Source organism: Ornithodoros turicata, chromosome 2 (assembly GCF_037126465.1).
Source record: "Ornithodoros turicata isolate Travis chromosome 2, ASM3712646v1, whole genome shotgun sequence".
NCBI classification, from domain to species: Eukaryota; Metazoa; Arthropoda; class Arachnida; order Ixodida; family Argasidae; genus Ornithodoros; species Ornithodoros turicata.
This window is the reverse complement of record NC_088202.1, coordinates 136557440-136578797: the sequence shown is the minus strand read 5'-3', so window position 1 is coordinate 136578797 and position 21358 is coordinate 136557440. Positions and strand designations below refer to the sequence as shown.

The 21358-nt window shown below is 46.5% G+C and overlaps 2 protein-coding genes and 1 long non-coding RNA gene across 9 annotated transcripts in view; 1 reads left to right on the top strand and 2 right to left on the bottom strand.

The window, feature by feature from the left end:
• The window catches only part of LOC135386192 (uncharacterized), a 449529-nt gene that overhangs the window by 281467 nt on the left and 146704 nt on the right, over positions 1 to 21358 (top strand). Inside the window, exon 5 of one of the 4 annotated variants that reach the window (XR_010420630.1) lies at positions 16188 to 16338. The exons of the other annotated variants lie outside the window; for them this stretch is intronic. This is a non-coding gene — a long non-coding RNA (uncharacterized LOC135386192). The remainder of the gene's footprint in view (positions 1 to 16187; positions 16339 to 21358) is intronic. 4 annotated transcript variants of the gene reach the window in all.
• LOC135386188 (sodium-dependent phosphate transport protein 2B-like) overlaps positions 1 to 21358 on the bottom strand; it is an 89136-nt gene that overhangs the window by 4422 nt on the left and 63356 nt on the right. For 2 of the 4 annotated variants that reach the window (XM_064615969.1, XM_064615968.1), the window contains exons 3-5: positions 10397 to 10535; positions 1347 to 1619; positions 633 to 824 (exon numbers count right to left, since the gene is read on the bottom strand). In XM_064615969.1, coding sequence (XP_064472039.1) covers positions 633 to 824; positions 1347 to 1619; positions 10397 to 10535 — 604 coding nt within the window. Of the gene's footprint in view, positions 1 to 632; positions 825 to 1346; positions 1620 to 10396; positions 10536 to 11546; positions 12011 to 21358 lie in introns of those variants that run through there. The other 2 variants (XM_064615967.1, XM_064615970.1) reach the window with 2 other exon arrangements.
• On the bottom strand, positions 3973 to 7289 carry LOC135386185 (uncharacterized). Its single transcript, XM_064615962.1, has one exon. The coding sequence runs from the start codon at positions 6725 to 6727 to the stop codon at positions 4709 to 4711; it is 2019 nt and encodes a 672-aa protein (XP_064472032.1). The 5' UTR covers positions 6728 to 7289; the 3' UTR covers positions 3973 to 4708.

The window sequence follows — 21358 nt, the reverse complement described above, 5'->3', positions numbered from 1 at the left end:
CAGTTTTGAGAATTTCAATGAGGCTTATGCAGTGACTGCGCGTTTGGTCACGTGACTCTGGAAGGCATACTGCCACACGGGAGCCACAGCAGGTGCCGCAGTATGGCGCCGGTGACGTATCCCCATGTTCTCCCGAGTCACGTGGCTCAGAGGCTGCGCGTGACGTCCTGTGCACGTGCCTCATTGCGCTAGCAGTACGCCATCCATGCGGCAGGTGCCTTAGGGTCATTGTACTACATTTACAGAGATACTATCAAAAACAGGTCCGGCTAATCAGTAGCTGCATCAGGTTCGTACAATAAAGTTGGGAACATGCAACAGTGCTGTCGAACTAACCACGAATAGCGAAACGCAGCGACGAACCCGTGCTGTGAGAAGGGGATCGCACAGAAGGAGTACAAAGCAAAGGATGAATTTAGTTTTTGCTTACATAGGAAATATGATGCTGTGAAATATGTTTCTCGATATGCTTCCCCCTTTAAGGCAGTAGATGACTCACGATCCAGTTCAACATAAGAAGTCATTCACATTCAAACGTGACCGACGCAATGGACGCTAAAAGGAGTGCCAGCGGTTTCTGCTAGTGTACGTTTCCATATATCAATAGCGTAAAAATGATCCGTTTCACTTACCGAAGGCAGCCTCCAGTGGCAACAGTATGATGACCGTGAGCCAGTTGAACATGTCGTGGACGGTGGCCGCTGCGAACGCTCGGCGAAATTCGTTGCGTTCGCTGCTCTGCATGAGCGACACGATGGTGTTGGTCACCGAAGTCCCGATGTTTGCGCCCATGATGATTGGGATCGCGTCTCGGACTTCCACCACTGTAGTTGGAAGCGAACATTATGTATTTATGTACAGGTACTGTCGGTTGTGTGGTTAGCGTTTTTCATGTGCTTGAGGTCATAAAAATACATGGATAAGCAAAGCAATACGGTATGCAATCATTTCACTTATACTTGACAACATGGCTTGCCACATACAATGATTCGTGCATTATCGAAAGCGAAGAAACACACTTGAACAGATTTATCATCATATACTCTAGGAACGTTCTGTTACTAGCCGTTATTATACAGTTGTTATACCAACGTTATTATACGTTGTTATACCGTTACAGCATCACCCTGTACGTATTACAGCAAAGTACATGGAACGAGTACGATTGACGACTAATATTGATACTTATATTCCATATCGTGATTAGTTTGTGCAGTATAGCTACACAGGACTGGACCCAGGCCCCTGATAAACTCACAAGTCTCAACTAGTAGCAAAAAGTGGAAATGGTTTGAGCTACTATAAACCAGAGTGATTGGAAAACGTATGTTATGCGGGAGACTTACGTCCAGCTCCGACCATCGTGATGATGATGGAGGACGACGTGGAAGAACTCTGAACGAGTACGGTGGACAAGACTCCGATCATGAGTCCAACGACAGGGTTCTTGAGGACCTCATTCTGGGACATCACCTTGCCGGCAGTCTTGCCACCCACAAGGCGAAAAGCCGTGCTCAGGAAGTCCAAGGAACAGATGAATAAATAAAGAAGCGCGAGAAGCGCCAGCGCCTTCGCCAAGCCCAGGAACACCCGCTGGAATTTCTGGGCACAACCCAGGTCTGAAAAAGATGATCATGTCGAAGGTCATTGCACAGATCCGACGTTCCATAGAACAGCGACCCTTCATCGCACGCGATTTCCACACGTTAAAACTTGCAATAATTTGAAGTCACACAATTTATAAATATTTTCAGCTGTGTAAAGTAATAAAGCAGCGGTAATAAAGGGCTCGGGGCCACAAAGCGAAAAGTCACAGCATTCACTGAGGAACGTCCTGAGAGAGTTTTAAAAACGTGCCACATGAACTGTCCACATAAGCTAAAGCAGACTGATAACGTGAGATTGTGCCATAAAAAAGAGAAAAAGAAAAAAAAAGCAAGAATAAGTGGGAATAAACTGAACAGATATCCATTTTGTGTTGTCGCATCCATCATCAGGTTTTGCAATGACCTAGAATTTTAAAAAAAATTATTCTCTCTCTCTCTCTCTCTTTGGCCTCTTGTGCCGTACGAGTGCGCTTTGCGTACCCGAGCCATTCGAGCATTTCAGGACGTTGACAAATCCACAACGAGCACACCGCGCAAAACATGACAAGCACGTGAACATCGGCAACACATACAAGGAACATACAAGAGAAAATAAAGCACCTCATAATGGTTAAAGCCGCTCACACGGAAACGTGATCACCACGTGTATTGCACGTTTCGAAAAGAGCGAAACACAACCTCTCATCCCCGTCAGCCACCGAGCGAAAAAAATGGCGTATACGCGATGCGATAGGGACGTTCCACGGACGTTCGAATGGGAGGGGGGGGGGGAGGGCTATCTATAGAAAGTACACACGGTGCGCAACGTCATCGGTTTCTTGGCAACTCGTTGAGGCGTAGCAGACACAATACGTTTTTGCAAGCTTATGGTAACCTTAGGTGCGCCGTGACACAAGGAAGAATGCTGTAGCAAAGAGGAAAGCTGGTTAGTTATGAAAATCATGCAAGGGCGCGTAAGGTTTCCCTGGCATCCGGTTAGGCATAGGCGGAGAGTACGCGTTTCTACCTCAGCGGCACACATCAGTTCTATATACACGAGATGTACAATCCTGATATGCACGGACAAATACGCGACGCGTTTTGACGTGCGTTGCACTCGGCCCCCAGAGCAGACCCAAGCAGCAAAATGTACTGAAAGTCGAGTGCAATAGGGGTGGACGGGTAGGTGGAAGGCCTTGAGCAGACTGATGAAACTAAAGAACATTGATAAGACACATACCGTCCACCCCTATTGCACTCGACTTTCAGTACATTGTGCTGCTTGGGGATTTTCTGCAGCACGACGCTTACTTTTCAAGCAGTAGAAGTCGTATTCTGTCTTATTACCAATACAAAGGATGTCCCCGATTCGTCCACTTAAGTTCAGATTCTTTTCATATTTATTTGACCATCTACGAGCACAACCGTTATCACCCTCTCGTATTTGAAGATATTTTCTACCCTCAGTTAACTCTGAACTTGCTCGTCAGGGTCGTAGCGATCGCAACAAGAGAACGTGCACGCAGGGGTATTTTTGGTCTTAAGACTTCGAATTGCGGCAAGCCGAACGCGAGTTTCCAGTAAAAGAAACCTGTTCCTCGAAATTTCGCGCTTTAAATAGAATCACGGCAAAGGAGAGAAGACTATAGGGGTGACGACGCAGGGGTTATTCATAGCCAAGACGAATTGCGAGCGATCAGGGCCTCGCAACGTGACACTTCGCACATCAGACAGGTGCCAGGAAATGATGGAAATAAAATTTTAGCTGTATGGATGGATAAATAAAATAAATTAAAGAAGACTGAGCTGGGCGATTTCATCTCAGATCAGGCAAGCCGGTCCCCTTTGGTCCTCCGATTTCGTTGATTCTTTTTTATGCTAAAGCCACACCTCTATGATGAACAGTGCCACTGGTCCGAAACTTGAGATCGCAGTAGTTGTCGAGAAAAAAATTGACGAGCGTGCCTGGGTGGCGTCGTGCGCTTCACAGAATCTTCCTCGGGTGGTACTTTGAGAGCGTCTCGTCCGCACCACGAACACGCTAGAGGAGCGCCAATTTTTTTGCGCATTCTACAGATGTCGGACTACCACTTAATTTAAAAAAACGGGCATTTCCTCTCACGAACTGTTCGATAAAAAATCGCGAAAACGCTCGTGAGCGCGATTTTACGCACATTTTAAACTTTTATTGCGGAAGAAGTACGCATGGCAGAATTACGAACTATGCACCAAATGAAAGATAATTAATTGCTCTTTCCAACGGCGTATCACACATAAATGTGAGTGTTACTGGAGAATAGGTAGAATAAGACGAACCATGCTGCCTCAGTGAAAGTACACGAAGTTCGTAGGTCAATTCCTCAAAAACCCCACCTTTAATTTTGGCAACAAAAATTGCATGGAATCCTGAATATATTACCTTTCCAATGGTGTAAAATTTGTGTGTTCTAAAAGTTTAGAACCGAAATGCCAGCGCCCATAAGGAGAGCAGGTACAACGCCGTCATGCGGTTCCAATTCTGGCCACCCTCCGGCGTTTGTACTGATCGTCGACGAAGGGAACCTGGCTTTCATCACCTCCTGTGCCTGAGATGGACATTTCGTGCCATATCGTATTTCGACTAGGACAGGGTGCAAAGAACAAACGTTGCTAGTATGTTACGTACATGAGGAGAGCAGGTACAACGCGGCCCGACGGTTCCATGTTCTTCCGTTCTAATCCTTTGTTTTCTGTTGACAGGCGCTTGAGATGTGGTCCGTATTTAACGACCTTGAAGCAGGGCAGCTGGCCTAATATATTGATCCGCATGTACAGGAATAATACAACACTGCAAGCCGGTAGAGTGGTTTATTTGGTGACTGGCTTTGCTATCGCTCACCTTTAGAGAGAATTTACGAAAGACACTAAAACAAGAGTAAAATATAGTTACAGTGCATGAAAGAGCCGTATGTACATTTTAAATACAAAACACAGCTGTGAAAGTGGAATGCGGAAATCGGGAACAAATGTCACCTATGTGTGAGCGGCATTACAAACTGGTCCTGTTGGAAAGCATAGATTTGTATGCACATCACCAGCCAGACGTAGTGTGCTGATCGTTCGGCGGGCTGAAAACAACGCAGCTATGACCGAGGTTCAAACATGTCCTCGGCGGTTCTTGCTAGCTGAACTCCAGATACTGCATGACCTTCAGATGCTTTGTACCACACATGGGATGAACGGATCCCTGTCACTGGCCGAAACAGTTCCCATTCATCCTTTTTCGAATTTCGAAAGGCTGCAACCTGAACCGACGGAATGTGCAGCAGTTCCGTGGCGTGTTCCTTCTTTTTGAGAGCGCACACAAAATCTTCAGCGGTTTGAATAGCTTCAGCAGGTGGACATCGCAAGTTATGCAAGCTTGCGATATGTTTCAAAGAGCCCCCGACACCATCGCACGCGTTTTTTCCATGGCCACTGGCAGAGAAAATCCATCGCAGCAACAAGTTGTTTTTCCCCATTTCATAGAGCTGGTATCTGTTCTTAAAGTGCGCTGCAGCACCGTCGGACACGTATATCACATGGGAAAACACGGGCAGGATGTCTTCTATAGCCTCGGTTATGTTTTGGAGGGCAAGAAGGGCATGTGCAGTATCGTGAGATAGGTCGTCACTCACTGTGGCAAAACTTTTTGTCGAAGACATGGTCGTTACAACACAGGTGAATAAGGATATTTGATCCGTCTTCCAATAACGCCCTTGGACCTCACTTGAGAAGTTGACTCTCCAGTTTTCTGCGAAATCGAAGTGCATGATGACATGTCTTGGATCCACGAAGGCCTTCTCGTTCCAAATGGCGCTTCTTTGTATGTTGTATATATATTCATGCTTGGTGTACAGAGCAGCACATTTCCTGACCGCCTTCAGGAATATCGATGCCTTTAGCGTTTTCCTAATGAGGTCACCAGATTCCCAGAGAGCCATATCAACGTCGTCGGCACGCTCGATCCTTAGCTTCTGTAGGTTGATCGTTTTGGCCCCTTGACAACTGCGACACTCTTGCAAAAAGCATGTCCTTTGTGGCTCAGGACATACAGACATCGCATTCAGTTGGTCTCTGCTTAGCTGGATGGATGACGCACTGTTTATGGCCGCGATGATCAAATCAAAGTTTGCGCAGTACAAACACACGCACTGTTCCGGACGTGGGTCTGTGCGAACCCACTTAGGCCGAAGTGTGTAGAACTTCGTCAGTCCTATATTGATGTCCGGATGAGCACTCTTGAGCAGGCTAAACGTTTCCCGTATAGAACGAGTCATAAAGCGCTTTGCAACAGCGACTCTCTTCCCGTCTCTGGTGACATGAATTACGTCTTTTTTGTTGGGACTTTGGACAGAACAGTCCTTTTCGTCTTCAAGATAGTACCGGAGTGCAACCTGTACGTCGTTTTCGCTGACAGGATGCCCACCATACTTGTCCGGCATCGCCCACACGCCCTGCTTCCCTTTCAGGCTTTTTGATTTTTCTATCACATATTTCGTTGCATCCGGGATCAGTCCTACTATTTCTTTTTTCGTCATGTTTTCAGGAAGAAGCGTAAGAATCTGGCATCTTCCTTGATTAGTGGTGCACTTCTGATAAGCGGTCCTGATGTTGCGCAAAAGGCTAGAACATCTTGTGCAGTCTTTTCCGGAGGTGGTCGGTTCGTCTATGTCATATGCATCACTTATTCTGCGGCTTATTGACCTGCTCAATGCGTCGCCAACTTCTCTCCGTTTTCGTGACGCATACGACGGCATTTGTTTCCTTTTGAGAGACGCCGGCTGCCGCAGCGGAGTTACGTCGATATTTGCCGTCGAAATACTCTTATTAATTTCTTCAATAATGTCCTCACTCTGAACATAGTCTGTGTCAGATAGAGCAACGGGCGAGGACTGCGATAGACCACTAATTGCTGAACGAAAGTACGCAACACAATTCTTACATAGTTGGTCCTCACCGCAGACTTCATCACGTCGCTCAGGGTCGAGAAGCGCCTTCAGCGCATCGATGTCAAGGCTTGACACAGTTGTGAATCCACTCTGGCGAAGAATCCTTTTCTGATGTCGACGTGCATAATCGGCACAAAACACACGTTCCTCACTATAAATGTTCCGAGCCATGGAGACGACTTCCAACGCTGACGAACCAAAAGTTATTCAGACACCTCACTCAACCGCTGCATCGTCGACGGCAGGTCCGTGCATTATTGGCCACACACGGCGACCAAACGAACCTGTCCACACCGCAGCAAGGTCATTTTTGTTAGGAAGTCTGGCGTCTGGTGTCCCCAGTGCGGGTTTGCTTATTACTTATAATCCGTATGTACATCCGGCAAAGGCGATGGGACGCGGGCACAAAGTTTGGGTGAAAGAGAATATAGCCTCCGCGTCACGCAACCTGATGCCAATGTTTCTTCTTTGCAGCCTGTCCGTTGTCGAAATACGATATGGCACGAAATCTCCATCACAGCACAACAGGTGATGAACTGCAGTGTAGCATAGATACGTGGAAGTCAGGTTCCCTTCGTCGACGATCAGTACAAACGCCGGAGTATAGCCGGAGTTGGAACCGCATGATCGCGTTGTACCTGCTCTCCTCATGCGCGCTGGCATTTCGGTTCTAAACTTTTAGAACACACAAATTTTACACCATTGGAAAGGTAATATATTCAGGATTCCATGCAATTTTTGTTGCCAAAATTAAAGGTGGGGTTTATGAGGAATTGACCTACGAACTTCGTGTACTTTCACTGAGGCAGCATGGTTCGTCTTATTCTATCTATTCTCCAGTAACACTCACATTTATGTGTTATACGCCGTTGGAAAGAGCAATTAATTATCTTTCATTTGGTGCATAGTTCGTAATTCTGCCATGCGTACTTCTTCCGCAATAAAAGTTTAAAATGTGCGTAAAATCGCGCTCACGAGCGTTTTCGCGATTTTTTATCGAACAGTTCGTGAGAGGAAATGCCCGTTTTTTTAAATTAAGTGGTAGTCCGACATCTGTAGAATGCGCAAAAAAATTGGCGCTCCTCTAGCGTGTTCGTGGTGCGGACGAGACGCTCTCAAAGTACCACCCGAGGAAGATTCTGTGAAGCGCACGACGCCACCCAGGCACGCTCGTCAATTTTTTTCTCGACAACTACTGCGATCTCAAGTTTCGGACCAGTGGCACTGTTCATCATAGAGGTGTGGCTTTAGCATAAAAAAGAATCAACGAAATCGGAGGACCAAAGGGGACCGGCTTGCCTGATCTGAGATGAAATCGCCCAGCTGTCATTCATATTTTAGTTTATTTATATCGTAATGCTGAATGTCACATCAGGAATACCGTGTTGGCTAAAGTGATCCAAACTGAGCAGGGATGCCAATAGGATTTGATGAAGCTGAAACGGTAATAAGGGGGCGTCCTCCCCATAAGCTACGGGTTATAAAAATGCCGTTTCACAATCTTGAGCAGTTACAAGCTAATTGAGTGGCAACATGTTAGTATCCTCTATAGCATGTTAGTTGTATCCGCTTGCTAGCAAATGTACACAGATTTCAGAAGAAAAACGGGGGAAAAAAGAAAGTGGGGGAGGGGGTCAGTGTGGTAACGGCTTTACGATACGTTATACAAACTACACAATAGAGACTTTTAGCAGACCGTTGATAACGTGGCTAGCGTCGAACCCTATCAACCGGGACCAATCAGTGGACAAGATTCTGAGTCACGCACGACTGCGATTGGTTCCGATAGGCACGTTAACCTTACCAACGGTATACTAAAACTCACTAATCTGTTGTTCTTCAGTGTTCACTAAGATTGAACACCGAAGAGGAACGACGAAACCTTATCGTACAGCAGGGACCAATCAGATTCGCGTAGCGTGTTCTGCGATATCGTATCGTGACCACGAAAGGTCTGGCGTAGCGTTGCTAAGTGCCAGTTCTGTCTTCCGACGTCAAAGCTCTAACGACACCCACACACACGTCACGGAACACGTTTCTGTAGAATTTGGCACGCGGTGCTGTTTCTTTACCTGCAACCCAGCTGGCGTCTTTACTCTCTAGGTTAGGTGGTCAGGAACACAGTGACTCAAGCGGTTGCATGTTTTCTCCGGGTATTGCGCTCGGTGGTGTTTGTAGACTTTCAGCCTTAATGCGTTTTCGTGAATGACGCGAATTTCTGTCGTAGCGCATATTGTAGGACAGCCATAACGCGTCACGGATCTCGGCTAAACGTCGCGGATACAGTGCAATAGAGAATAAACGAAAAAATGCCCACACCTGCCGAACAAGAAAAACGCGGTTCACGCGATTCATGCAATTTCGACAAAAAATACAGTGGGACGAAATATGACAGCACCAAGTACAATCGAACAAAAATCGGCACGTCTACTCTCCTGACCATTAGGGATCTTCAGAAAAATGTGACGTAATAGTGTTCCAGTATTTTCCCACAGTAAGTTACTCCAATCCTCAGCAGGAGGCAGTACCGTCACTGCTTTGCACTTTTGTATATCCTTTTGAGAGATTAACCCGAAGGCTATAGCGAGAATTCAGCGTCACGTTCAGCAGCCCACTGTATATTATATCCCGTAGCAGCCGCGTGACGAATCTCAATGCTTTCTAAAAAGAGCGACCTGACAAATGAAGTGATTTAGATCCAATGTCCAATCGCGTATCGATCTACTCTCCTCTCTGCACTTACGCATCTTTCGCAAACTATCAACAAACAAACACTATATTGATTCTGAGAAACGGAAGAAACAGACTTCATTGTGCTGTTTCCCGCAAATTTATTGGCGTTCGCGGAAATTCCCAGCGTCTGCGACGCAAAGAAAGAGGCGCGCTCTGGGAGCGCAAGAGTGTGGAGTTTTACTCCAACGCGCATGCGCTGGAAGCAGAAAGCAGACACGAGGAAGCCGCATAGAATGAATGGGTTCCGTCTGGGCGCAGCCATCTTGGATGCCGGGTCGCACACGCAATATGAGACACGACGGCCGCCAGTATCGTGACGCGTTTCCATCCGGGGACTGTTCGAGAAATACGCTCGTTTTGCGGAGAATGAACGCTAGCGTCGGATATCCGGCTTGTACTTTAGTTCCGTCGAGATATATTCATGCCGCACAGCGATGTTCCTTGTAGGGCGACTGTCTTTTTTTATTTTTTTTTCGTTCTGGGCAGGATGTGATTGCAGTATTATCGGTTTTTGACGATGTAGTTCGCGTGACTAAATCGTTATGTCCGGGGAGCAACATAACGAACTTCCAGTGATTCGCCTCGCTTGTATCCCACTACCCAAGCAATAACACAACCATCAGTGGCTCTATCACTTGGCTAAAAGCGTGGAAGAGAGGAAGAAAGAGGTGAAAGACGTGTACAATGTAGACACACACTGGGCAAGAGAAAGTTCGCTAAGAGAAACATGCTCTGCTGGAAATCAAAGCAAGGGAAAAGACAAGAGAATAGTTAGTGCATTCCCTACGCCTGCATTATTCGAAACTGTAAGCGGCCACATAGGAATGTGGTTCATGCTCAGTTTTGATTCAGTGTGTCATACGGAATCGTAACAGCAAAAGAACGAACCGACACATTTGTAAACACAGTGTTCCCCTGAACAATTCTGTACAAGTAGTGCTCGGGTCCCCATCAATGAATTGGACCAATCAGCACGGAGACACGATTGACAAAATCATTGATGTCGATCGTGCACAGGTCTCGTGTACAGCTGTCGACACTCTGTCGATCAACACAGGACGCTCTGACAAAACAATGGGCACCCCCTGAGGCGGGTCGGGTGTTTACCTGACCACTTGACCCCCTGGTCTTGTAGGTCGGGCAGGGCCCAGGGGTCTTGCGGCTCCAAGCAGGGCGATGCACCCACAGCGGCACCGTTAATGTCCGCCTTTTTCTCAGACCCCGGATCGCCCATTTTGATCTTGACCTGCGCCGGAGTATAAGCTCCGTGAATGGCCTATATATTACCTGCACCCTTGGCCTCCGGTTCACGTCCACCTGCCTCCTAATAACGTCGTTGCTCGTGTCGAGACGTCACACTGAACGCCATCTTTGTGGTCGGGAACCACGTAGTCAAAAGTGTCAGACTACTTTCAACGGATGTCACCACCGGGAACTGGTGTCCGAGACGACGGGAGCGAAATTCGGAGCACTGACCAGGGTTTGTAGGAGGGATACGGGAATGCCAAAAAGCAGCGTGGACAGGTTCTCGCTGGGCAGTGCGGATGTTGAGGGGCTCTATGCTTTTTTTTCTTTTCTTTTTTTGATTGAGAAACGTAAGGCATCGCGGTAATGTGAACGCATTGTTTTGCAAAGACGTGGAAGCGGACACCAAAATTTTGATTGGCTGAGGAGGAGATAAGGCTGTGTTGCTCCCCACGAGTAGCACACCGCCACGAGGAACAGATAACAGAAAACGGTGAATCTGGTTTTGCTTGCTTCGTCTTATGTCGCGAGTCTCGTCATGGGCTGGGGGGACTAAACCGTTACCATTCATTGCCAAATATTTGACGCTCCCACATAATGACACAGGCTGGAGAACATATCAACGTTCACATCTCTACTAATCCTTTTCATAGTCATATTTCCTTTATCCTGCTGCACAGACACAAGAGAACAAAGGAAAAGCTCAATCCGCCACGAGGTGGTCACTCTCTCACTCCTCTGCCGCACTATGTCTATTCGTATCAATCAGTTCAATCAATTACCTCCATCAATCAATTCAGCCATATCATACCATACCATATCAATCAATTCAGCATCCCCGTGCCTCAATTTTCCTCAAAAGAAGAGCAATAAGCTAGCACCTCATCCTGACCAGCACCTGGTTCGAACCCGTCGCCTCTCATCCGTGGTGACCTTTCGAACGGTCATCTCCGACCATTTAAAAAAAGGGCGTCGTGTGACGTCGTGTACAGACCAAATAAACCACACTTACCTCGACATCCAGCGTGTCGGGTCGTGCCACTATGGTGGCACTCTTGAGAAACGTGTACTTGGTGCAGTTCTTAGCCGGCATTTTGTCGCGCACGCTCTGCGGAGGCGCGGCTGTGCACCTATATAGATCCGATGACGTAACGCGACGTCACGAGCGTCACGTGGGACCTCGTAGAGGTAGATAACCCGAGCAGAATTTTTTTTCGTTGTCCCCCTGGCGCCGTTGCAAGAAAGGGCCCGGCTAGACACACCGACGTTGGCTGCTTCTCGATTGGCTCTCTGCAACTGTGCACGTGATGCGCTCGTGAAGGCAGCGAGGTTACCACGTGGATGCGATCGTTATTTCGAATAAAATAAGCAGCGGTGCGAAGCTAGACGGCGCTCGAGACATGGGATCGAAGCTGCGCGCGCGGAATATGTGCCGCTGTGTCACGCCGCTCTTCCTCTTTCCCGCCAAGAAAAGAAAACCGTTCCAGCCGAAACAATCACTGGAAGAAGGGGGCGTGGTGCTCGTGGAATCGTCGCACATTTTGAATGGAATGACTTGGGTTCGCCTTAAGCTGCATAACGGGGAAAACAAGGACGAAGAGGGTGTTTTCCCACGATATCATTTGTTATCTGAGGAAGATGAGCTGAACACGTGTGGGAAAGCCATAACCGAGCTTCAAGTATATATGAAATCAGCTTCAAAGTTGATCTCATAGTGACCGTTTGGCTTCCGTGGGGGACGTTAAACGTGGTGTGCCGTGTGTCGAGATTCCGGAGCACGTTACAGAACTCTCAGGTGGGCAAAATTAATTTACAGACCCGACCAATGCGGCGTCGCTCATGATCGCAGTTGCCTCACGACGTAATGCCCTGAATTTATTATTATTGTTGTTATTATTATTATTAAGTGACGGTTGGCAGGTGCCTAATGACTAGAGCGTTTCAATTCGCAACAACCAGAGAACAGAAAAAATAGCACCCGTGTCGAGTGAACATTTTACTGTCACGGGTGTAATATGCCTATGACTTTCATGGCATGTCACCAAGTCGCTCGCGTCCTCAGCTGGGTTCGAACCCACAACCTTGGGTTCAGTAAGCGGCCACATTTGCCTATAACTGTATCTAGAAAAAACTATGCCCACATGTACTGTAACTGGAGTCCTGAAAGCTTCACGATTCCGAAGCTTGTGGCACTTAATGCTAGAAAGCTTGTGGCGAGCTTAGTAGTTTACTCAGTTACCGCAGTGGCGCTGGCTAGGTGGCCCACAATAGTAGCGATGTCGTTACATGTCAGTCTTGTATAAGATACTCACAAATAGTATTTAAGTTAAGTTACTGAGCACCGGGCAGACAAAGTAACTGAGCAGACTACTAAATACCCAATCTTGGAAAGTATATTTGATAAAATATTAAGTACGCTTAAAAGAAACTCGCTATACTTTCAAGATGCTTTGACGTCAAAGTTGGAACATGCTATGAAATAAATATGAATAGTGTGTAGGCCAAAATGATATTACCAAAAAGCTTTATAACTCGCAAGAACAGCTGCTTTTCAAAAACTACTCTCCCATAGCCCGCCCCGGCTTTTTTAGAAACACATACGCGCTCTACGGATGCGAACGCAAGCTCCACAGAAACGACAGAATTTGCTGTCGCGTTTCTCGTCGCTTTAACCCCGCATAAGGAGAGTTATGAATATTTTACGTGCCCCCTCGCTAAGGCTCTAGGCACGGGTCGTCTATCCTGCCTGATACAAGTTTCAATGGTTTACCCAGCATACCCTTCAGGGCAACGCATCACCTTATGCGTGTTCGTAAAGCCGGACCGCTGCACGCTCCCCGTTTCCAAGAGGGACGCGAATGTCCCGAATAGCTCAGACCTTAAAAACATATGCATAACACAAAGCGCATTGCCGAGAGAAAAGAGAACATTTCGCTCGATCTCCGTGTCGCGCACAGTGAAGTATTTTCGAAGTAGCTTAGTAAAATGAGTAGAAGTTATTGAAAAAAGTATTTAAGTTAGATTACTAAATACTGAGACTTGAAAGTATTTGCGAGATACCGAGTTACACGCAAAAGTATTTAAGATACGTCACTTAAATAATGCACCCAAATTACTGTACATGTCGGGATGACGTTAACCGTGAAATGTGATATAAAAACAGGGTTCCGCGTTTTCAATTTTTATTTGTGGGCGGATTCGGCACATCTTTTTCGGTGTTTATTGGATTGGATTGGAAAAAGAAAGAAAAATATGGAGAGGTTAGTCCCGACCCAGTCAGAACTAACTACTCCAGAACGCGTTTGTGGGTGAAAATAAAAAAAAAGAAAAAGGTTAGCTACGAAAAATAGAAAAACAAACAAACAAGCAAACAAACCAAAAGCAGGAAACAAGAAAGGGGATAGAGTGGATGTAGCAGGATAAAGCATAAAGGAAAACGGGGGAAATAAGGAAAGGGGGAGAGGTTCGACGCCGAGAAACACTCCCGCGAAAGCTGCGTTTTTCTATGTTTTCCCTGCGTGTACATGGTTTACCCGGCGAACAGAAATCAGCATGTAATTTCCGCAAGACGCTCATTCAATATGGCGTTGTTCGCTGCTGTGGCGTTTCATGGCTAGTGAAAAAGTAAACGGATTCTTCTCACAACACTTGTATTTCCATATGGTTTTCTGATCTGCATCATCAACTTGCTGGGCATGTGCAGCAACTTATCTCTGTCATCGCTTCTGTAATGTCCCTGTATTCGGTGTTTTTCGATCAAAACCGAATGCGGGAAAATTTACCCGGCGTATATTTTTCGGTGTTTTTCGGTTAAAACCGAAAACTTGGAACCCTAGATATAACATGGCGATGTGTCTAAGAGTAATACAATTGTGACACGCATTCAGAAGAATTTCATTCTACAAATAACTCAACTCATGCCGATATTCACATGCGTATGTAATGGAAAGAGTGTGGGATGACGGCTAGCGTCTTCTGCTATATGATCATGTGCTGGCGTAGAACGTGCCTGCCGGCGTCCAGCATTTAGATTACTTAAAGTTCGTGTTCTACATCAAAGTTCAACAGATATAACGTTTACTGGGCGACGCAGCGATAACGAACTACACGTGAGTGGTGCGCAGTGCTTGAAAACACACTGCGGTGAGGCATCAGCACGCAGTCGTCGAGGTGGAGAGTGGTATATTAGAACCATTTCTCGTTGCGAGGCACTATTTTGTTTCACTAGTTTTCGGACCATGTAGAGTGCGAAAATATGGCACGTAAGTGGACTATACGTATGGCAAAGGCTTTTTCCTGGTAGGTTTCACGTCAGTGCATGTCAGAACGCTTTGGTGGCAGATTTTTCTCTAAAAGTTGTCCACTGAAGGTCCCAAAAGGGGTATTACCCATTTTATGGCGACAGCGCCCTGCTTTAGAAGGTATGTTTTTTCGCGAAACTGATTTTAAGTTTTTTTTTTTTTTTTTTTTAATATTGAGCGCCTCCCACTCATTCACACGGTGCGCAGGTTGTAGGCGGTATCGGACAGATACCTGTAAAAGAGAAAGTTTTATCGATTGGTGCTCCAGTTCGCGAATTATTTAGCCCAGGAATTTAACTCAGAAACCCTAAAAAAGTAATTGACCCTGTAGGTTTTGTGACTCAGCGCCGTTCGGCGCCGTTTCAGAGGCGCTTTTCCCTTTTTCGGTTCGGCACCTTTTTCGGCCCGCTACAATGCAATATAATGACGTGTTGCTGCACGACAAAGTGGTTCGCTGCACCAAACCACAAAGCATTACTCTTCGAACGTCTTCAATGGAAAGACAGTGTTGAAGAATGACCTTCTTCCTTGACTCTTTATACATCGAAATATTTTGCCTGCTCTAACGTCATTGAATTCCCCACTGCCGCGCGGCTGCCAAAATTTTAAATAGCGATTAAAAAAGAAGTTGAGGTTCCAGAAGAATCCCTTGCGCAACGAGGAGCAATGATAGGAGCATTTGGATATGGCAAGGCATCGGTCACGTCGCGAAACACTGGCGCAGTTTTATTGATTCGGAGGACTTCGACGGTCTCCATTATAGTGTGGAACAGAAGGGTAGCGCGAACAAAATTCGGCGGTTGCGCGGTGTTTCGGTATCTCCTGTAATTTCTGTCTTGATGCGAGTGCGACGTCTGTGCTTCACAGGTGCAACATACAATCTAGCCCATTTTGCTTGTATAAGGTGGGGAGTACGAAAAATCAAACAAAATAAAGGTTAGTGACGGCATTCAACTCCCACGGACCCAGCAACATTCTGTTGTTGTGGATGGAGTTCGCCTTGTAGGTGAGAAAGGATAACCAATATATATCCGAAACATAGTACTTCTCAGAAGTTATTGTCCTGATAATTACGTGATCACAGCGCATGGCAACGGAAACTATGGTCCAGAAGTTCGTCGTGGTATTGAAGCCCTCTTTCCTCCTATATTGTAGACGAAGCGGTGGTTTCTTCCTCATGCCGGATATCTAAATACTGATCCAGAACAATCTCAGTGGGCGCACTGGGGAGTAGGGACAGCTGTCAGGAATACATATATAATCTTCACTCATGTCCGTTTTTCGGATCTCATTGTCATCGTCGCTCCTGCGTACCTTATAAATTATAAACACTTTCTATCGTTTGGATTCAGATTATCTACCGGATCAGCCCTGTTCGCTGACTATCCATTAAGGGTTTCACCGACGATTCCAGGTGTAGTGGAGGCACACTCTCCCGTAAGGTCGACCCAGGATGCCCAGTATAAAGTTCGTTGCGAGCGGGAATCGCAGGCAAGGCGCTGGGTAAGTACCCGGTATACACACTCTCATAGAACCCAACCCTGTTGCTATATGGTGACTGACTTCATCGAGAAGGAGATTAATTCTATACACAGCTTTGAACCTTCAATAATCAGTCTCTTCTACATCGCGAGCATATAATAGCTAAAAGCAGACGTATAACTCCAATTAAAGTACCTTGTACCCACCCCACCCCTTTCTTATCGTACGCACAATAGTCGCATCATTTTTTATTGCCTAGAACCACAAAATTATCACTGTCACTCGTTATGAGCGCGATAGAGTTATCTAGTGCTACGCCTTCTCTTGAGGGCTCGGAGGAGTCTATTTCAGGAACTGGGCAAATGAACAGCCTTGACCTCCGGAAATCGGCAGAGATTAATCTTCTGCGTAACGGACTGTCGATCGAGTACAAGCGCCTCTTCTCTGTTGCGTACAGGGGAGATAAGTCAGACGCGTGACTTGAAACTACGGACGTGACAACATGCCGTGGCAAACATTCACCCACGGCACAGGTGAGCTTGTGTACGGCGTACAAGGCACCAGCGCATTGTACTGGTTTTTACTTTGTAGGTTCCGCACGCGTCCCAGCTGTACGGTGCGCAGCATAATTTAGGTGTCGATGTTAGGTGCTGCACTTCAGTTCGAACCGACGTACCCAAACAAGAACTTCCCCTCTCCAGGCAAACACACAGCCGCGTATCTGGGCACCGGTCTGGCGAACGCGCAGCTCTGACTCACAATAAACGGTTCCCATGGTGACGACAAGAAGCATATCTGACGGATTCGTCGAGCTCGCGTTTTTTTCCGGGTTATCCTGTCTTGCGAGACGGTCGTTCCAGCCTCAAAGCTACCTCACTGTAGTATATCGCTTCTAAATATACGAGCTCGTAACTGGTATCCGTCAGAGTATACGACTGATATTAAGCGGTTGCCGCACGTATCTTCCAAGTCTTTCTGTGCACGTATCACGGTGGGAGCACGGAGAAACCCTCGTCCATGCCATGTTGAAGGCGAACAAATTCTCCGAGCTGTCGCGTGTTGAAAACTTGCGCACGCTTCCGTCGTCAAGCTGACATGGTGGGGGCATGATCAATGAGCAGACAATGATTCAGCATTTTAATGATCAATCATCGGGGCACCGACGATGATAGCGGAATGGAAGCGCAAGTTCGGCGAGGAGTTTGGGATGAGGGCATCCCTTCGTATCTTAAGCACACGGCAAACATGGTTGCTTTACTGCGTGAAATCCGGCGCGACGCAATTGACAATCTTGTTGCGTAATTGTTTGCAATGTAGGGAAAAGCGTAATGCGTCACGGGGTTTCACCTTTTGAGGGCGAACAATTGCGCTGTAGCGTTGTGAGGTAACGACGGTGTATGGTAATCTCGTGCTCAACGTGACCCTGTATGTATTTTTGTTACCGAGTTTGTTGACCAAGTTGACCAAGATCGAAATTACCAAGTTTGCACGCAAGGTGAAGAAAGTAGACGAGCACGCGTCACACGGGTTGTGACTCTGCAAACAGTTGTGTGCAGTATGGACGATTTTAATAAGATGCGCGCTCCACCAAGCGCGCGGCGCAAAGCAGCATGGGATCTTTGAGGGACAGTGCTCTGTCGTCTGCTTCAGTTATGGTTTACCCCGGCTGATGCTGCTGCTGCGCACACCGGGAATGTTGTTGTTCTTCTTCTACCTCCGCCTCTGGCCGTCTCGTAATGCGCTCGAAGTTCCCATGAGCCTTTGCGTGCCACAGGTGGCAGGCCTTCCATTTTGATGCCAATACATTCTCTCTCTCTTGATTTGCCGCAGGTGGCGCTTTATTTTTCAAGCGTGATGTTGGCAAGCTTACGCTTGTCCCATCCTACACTTGGCAATACAAGGTCTAATAGACATTTTTAGAAAAGCAAGTGCCACCTGTGGCAAACATGCGATCGTAAAAGGAGCTTCTGTGGCTGTGCAAGAAACCACCATTTGGGTGTCATATTTACAGCAAGGTAGTACGTGTCATTGAGGGAACGTGGCAACCTTAGCAGTGGTTGCAAAAGATAGCAAAGAGTACATTGTCATCAGAAGGTGAAGGTAGAACAGAAGGTGTTCACGATAACTGTTCCGAAAACATGATAAGACAATCGCCTTTTCCTTCGAAGTAGCTAAACATCACGTTGCTGATATTCGATTCGACTCATCGGACTGCTTGTTTTCTTTGTTTTCTTTTTATATCGTTTTCATTGAGTGCTCCCGGCAAAGTGTATGGAAGTTCCAGTTACAGATAGCGGTGTCTCACTCGTGCTTCGAAATACGGGGAAACGAAGTACTCGAAGGATCACTGAGAGCCCCTCCGTCGATTTTTCGCTTGAAGTTACGGTGAGTTACGGAAGACAAACAGCATGCTTTCTTGTACGCGAATAATGAGTGTAGCCGACCTGTAGCGCGCGAGGTTTCGTAAGAGAATGGGAGAGGTTCGACGTCACTCCTGACGACAAAGGTAGACGACGAAGGTAGCTTTGCAGAATCCGGCTTGGCCGAAGCGACCAGAGTGTCATCAGAGTCGCGTCGTGCCTGACGAAATTTCAGTGGGGATCCTGAGCTCAACTCCCCGTTACGTCGCGGTAGCGGATCGGGCCTTCTTGCAATCCAGCAGCACTTCGCGTATTCTTGATTTTATTTTTATTTTTTAGGGTGAATGTCGAAAAATTCGATTGAAGACCGCGGGATGAATAAACCAGGGATCTGAATGATCCTACATGTCATTCCCACCTACTTTTCGGCCACGGGGTGCAATCAAATAACTGTCGCTGTGATGTTCCACGAGGAATGGTGAGCGGCACGTTTGGAGCGTAAAGATACATACACGATTCTCGTATCGCGCCACTTTCAGGGGTGTTCATATTCCAGGGGTGAAATTGCAGGTGGACAGCGGAACCGGAGCTGAAAAAAAAAAAGAAGAAAAAAAGAAAAGCAAAATGGCCGTGACATTCCACGAACGTCACTGTGCATCTACGACCTCATCCAGCCCTCCTCCAGTTCTTTTTTCATAGATTGATTTTTTTACGACATTTCTTTCTTCTTCTTTTTGTTTTGCGAAAGCCGTTAGGCGGTTTTTAGCTTTTTAGCAGTTGTTCTACTTGTTTTCCCGGCGACCACAAGCGGGCTTACGAGGGCATGAGACAAATCCGGCATTGGTCTTCCCTTTTCTCTCAAGAACTGTTATCTGCGATGAGCTAATTTTCGAATTTCACTGTGGAAAATTCAATTACTTCTAATTATTGTTCGTAAAATTACACAAAGTATGCGGCAATCGCTTCCGTGCGGGAAATACCGCAGACATCTATGGCCTGCGTTCCCAGCACTCAAATACTTATGTCACGTGAGTTACAGCCGCGCCGCCCACGTCACGTGGGTATATCCTGAAACGCAGTGCAAGAATGTGATCTCTGTGACGGCCAAGGCTCTGTTCCGAAACCGGCGCGTTTCCCGTTGATCCATCACTATTTTCGACTAGTCTAGACGACCGCTATCAGTGCCCGCGGGGTCACACGTGAGCGCTTCGTGAATGGCAAGGGCACACGGAGAGCTTACGACCTGTTTGAGGTAGATTGTAGGATTGGATTGATGTATGAAATGAAGGTTTCTTGTGGCAAAATAGATTCCCAAGCAGCACAACATCTTGGCCGAATATCGGACCAATATCGGCAATGCCGACCCAATATTGCTCCAAGATTGGTTCAATATCGGACCAATGTTGGACCAAGATGTTGTGCTGCTTGGATTAATGCATCGAATAACCAAGTACGTTTTATCATCTCCCTTCGTGGTAAACTCTCATATTTTGCACTTCCGAAGAAAATAATGGGGTTTAAGGGCTGATATTTAAGCTTCGTATTTAGAGTTTACGTGAAGTCTGATAAAACGACAGTAACCATCAGGTTCCCAATAATTTGACAGAGCGCGTCTCTGCGGAAATCCGTAGTAAAGCACAAAACCGCATGGCCGGTGTGATCCTGTGTGTGAATATGACGCAATAGGGAGTTTTAGTATATCCGAAGGTGTTCACGATAACCGTTAAGAAAAGAAGATAAACCAATGGCCTTATTCCGCTGAACTGGTTGACATCACCTTGCTTATCTTTAGCAAGTTTGGGTAGAGTGGAATGTGTTCACGATAACGGTTCGGAAAACATGATAAGCTATTCCCTTTATTCTTCCGAAGTGGACGTTATCATGCTGCTAATCTTTGATTTCACAGCTTCCGTTGGCGTATCGTTGTCGTAGGACTCTTCCGATTTCCCTATAATGTTAACTGGAAGGTTTCCGATCAAATAGGTTTGCCACATAGTGACTATATGTATAGCATATGCTCCACACCTCGTTGTAGTTCATCGGTTAATCCCGTCCGCCATCTTGAACACGTTGCAGTATCCACATTGTTTTTTGTGCTCAAGGGATTCACCACAAAGATGCACACTCTAAGAAAAAAAGGAGTAAAACGGGGAGTAATTGCAGCTTCTACTCCCCTAGTCTGCAATTACTCCCCATTTTAGTCCCCTAACCCAACATTTAGTCCCGACGTTTACTCCCCATGACTGCAAATTGTCACTAAACTTCGCGAATGGTCTCCTGAATGCAAAAGTCTACGTAAATATGTGCCCTTGGTCAATTTGAACGACATAACGCTGTATAACTCACACAACGTAGCAATTTTCCAGCCACACAGAGTAAGAAACAGTTAGCGCATCTTTCTTCTCAAATTGTGACCTATAGTATGGCGCAAGATTTTATATCACTCGATATATCACGGTTGACGGTTTGCTTCAAAGTATCTTCATGCATGCGCACCAATTATGTACCCGGGACTCTTACAACAGCGCGTGAAATGCGGTCTTCACTCTGTGACATTCATTTACTCCCGTGCATTTACTCCCGAAAGGGACTATTTTTTGTGGCAATGCAATTACTCCCCAAAAGGAGTAAAAGTACTCCTTTTTTTCTTAGAGTGCAGACATCAAGTGGGTACACCGTCG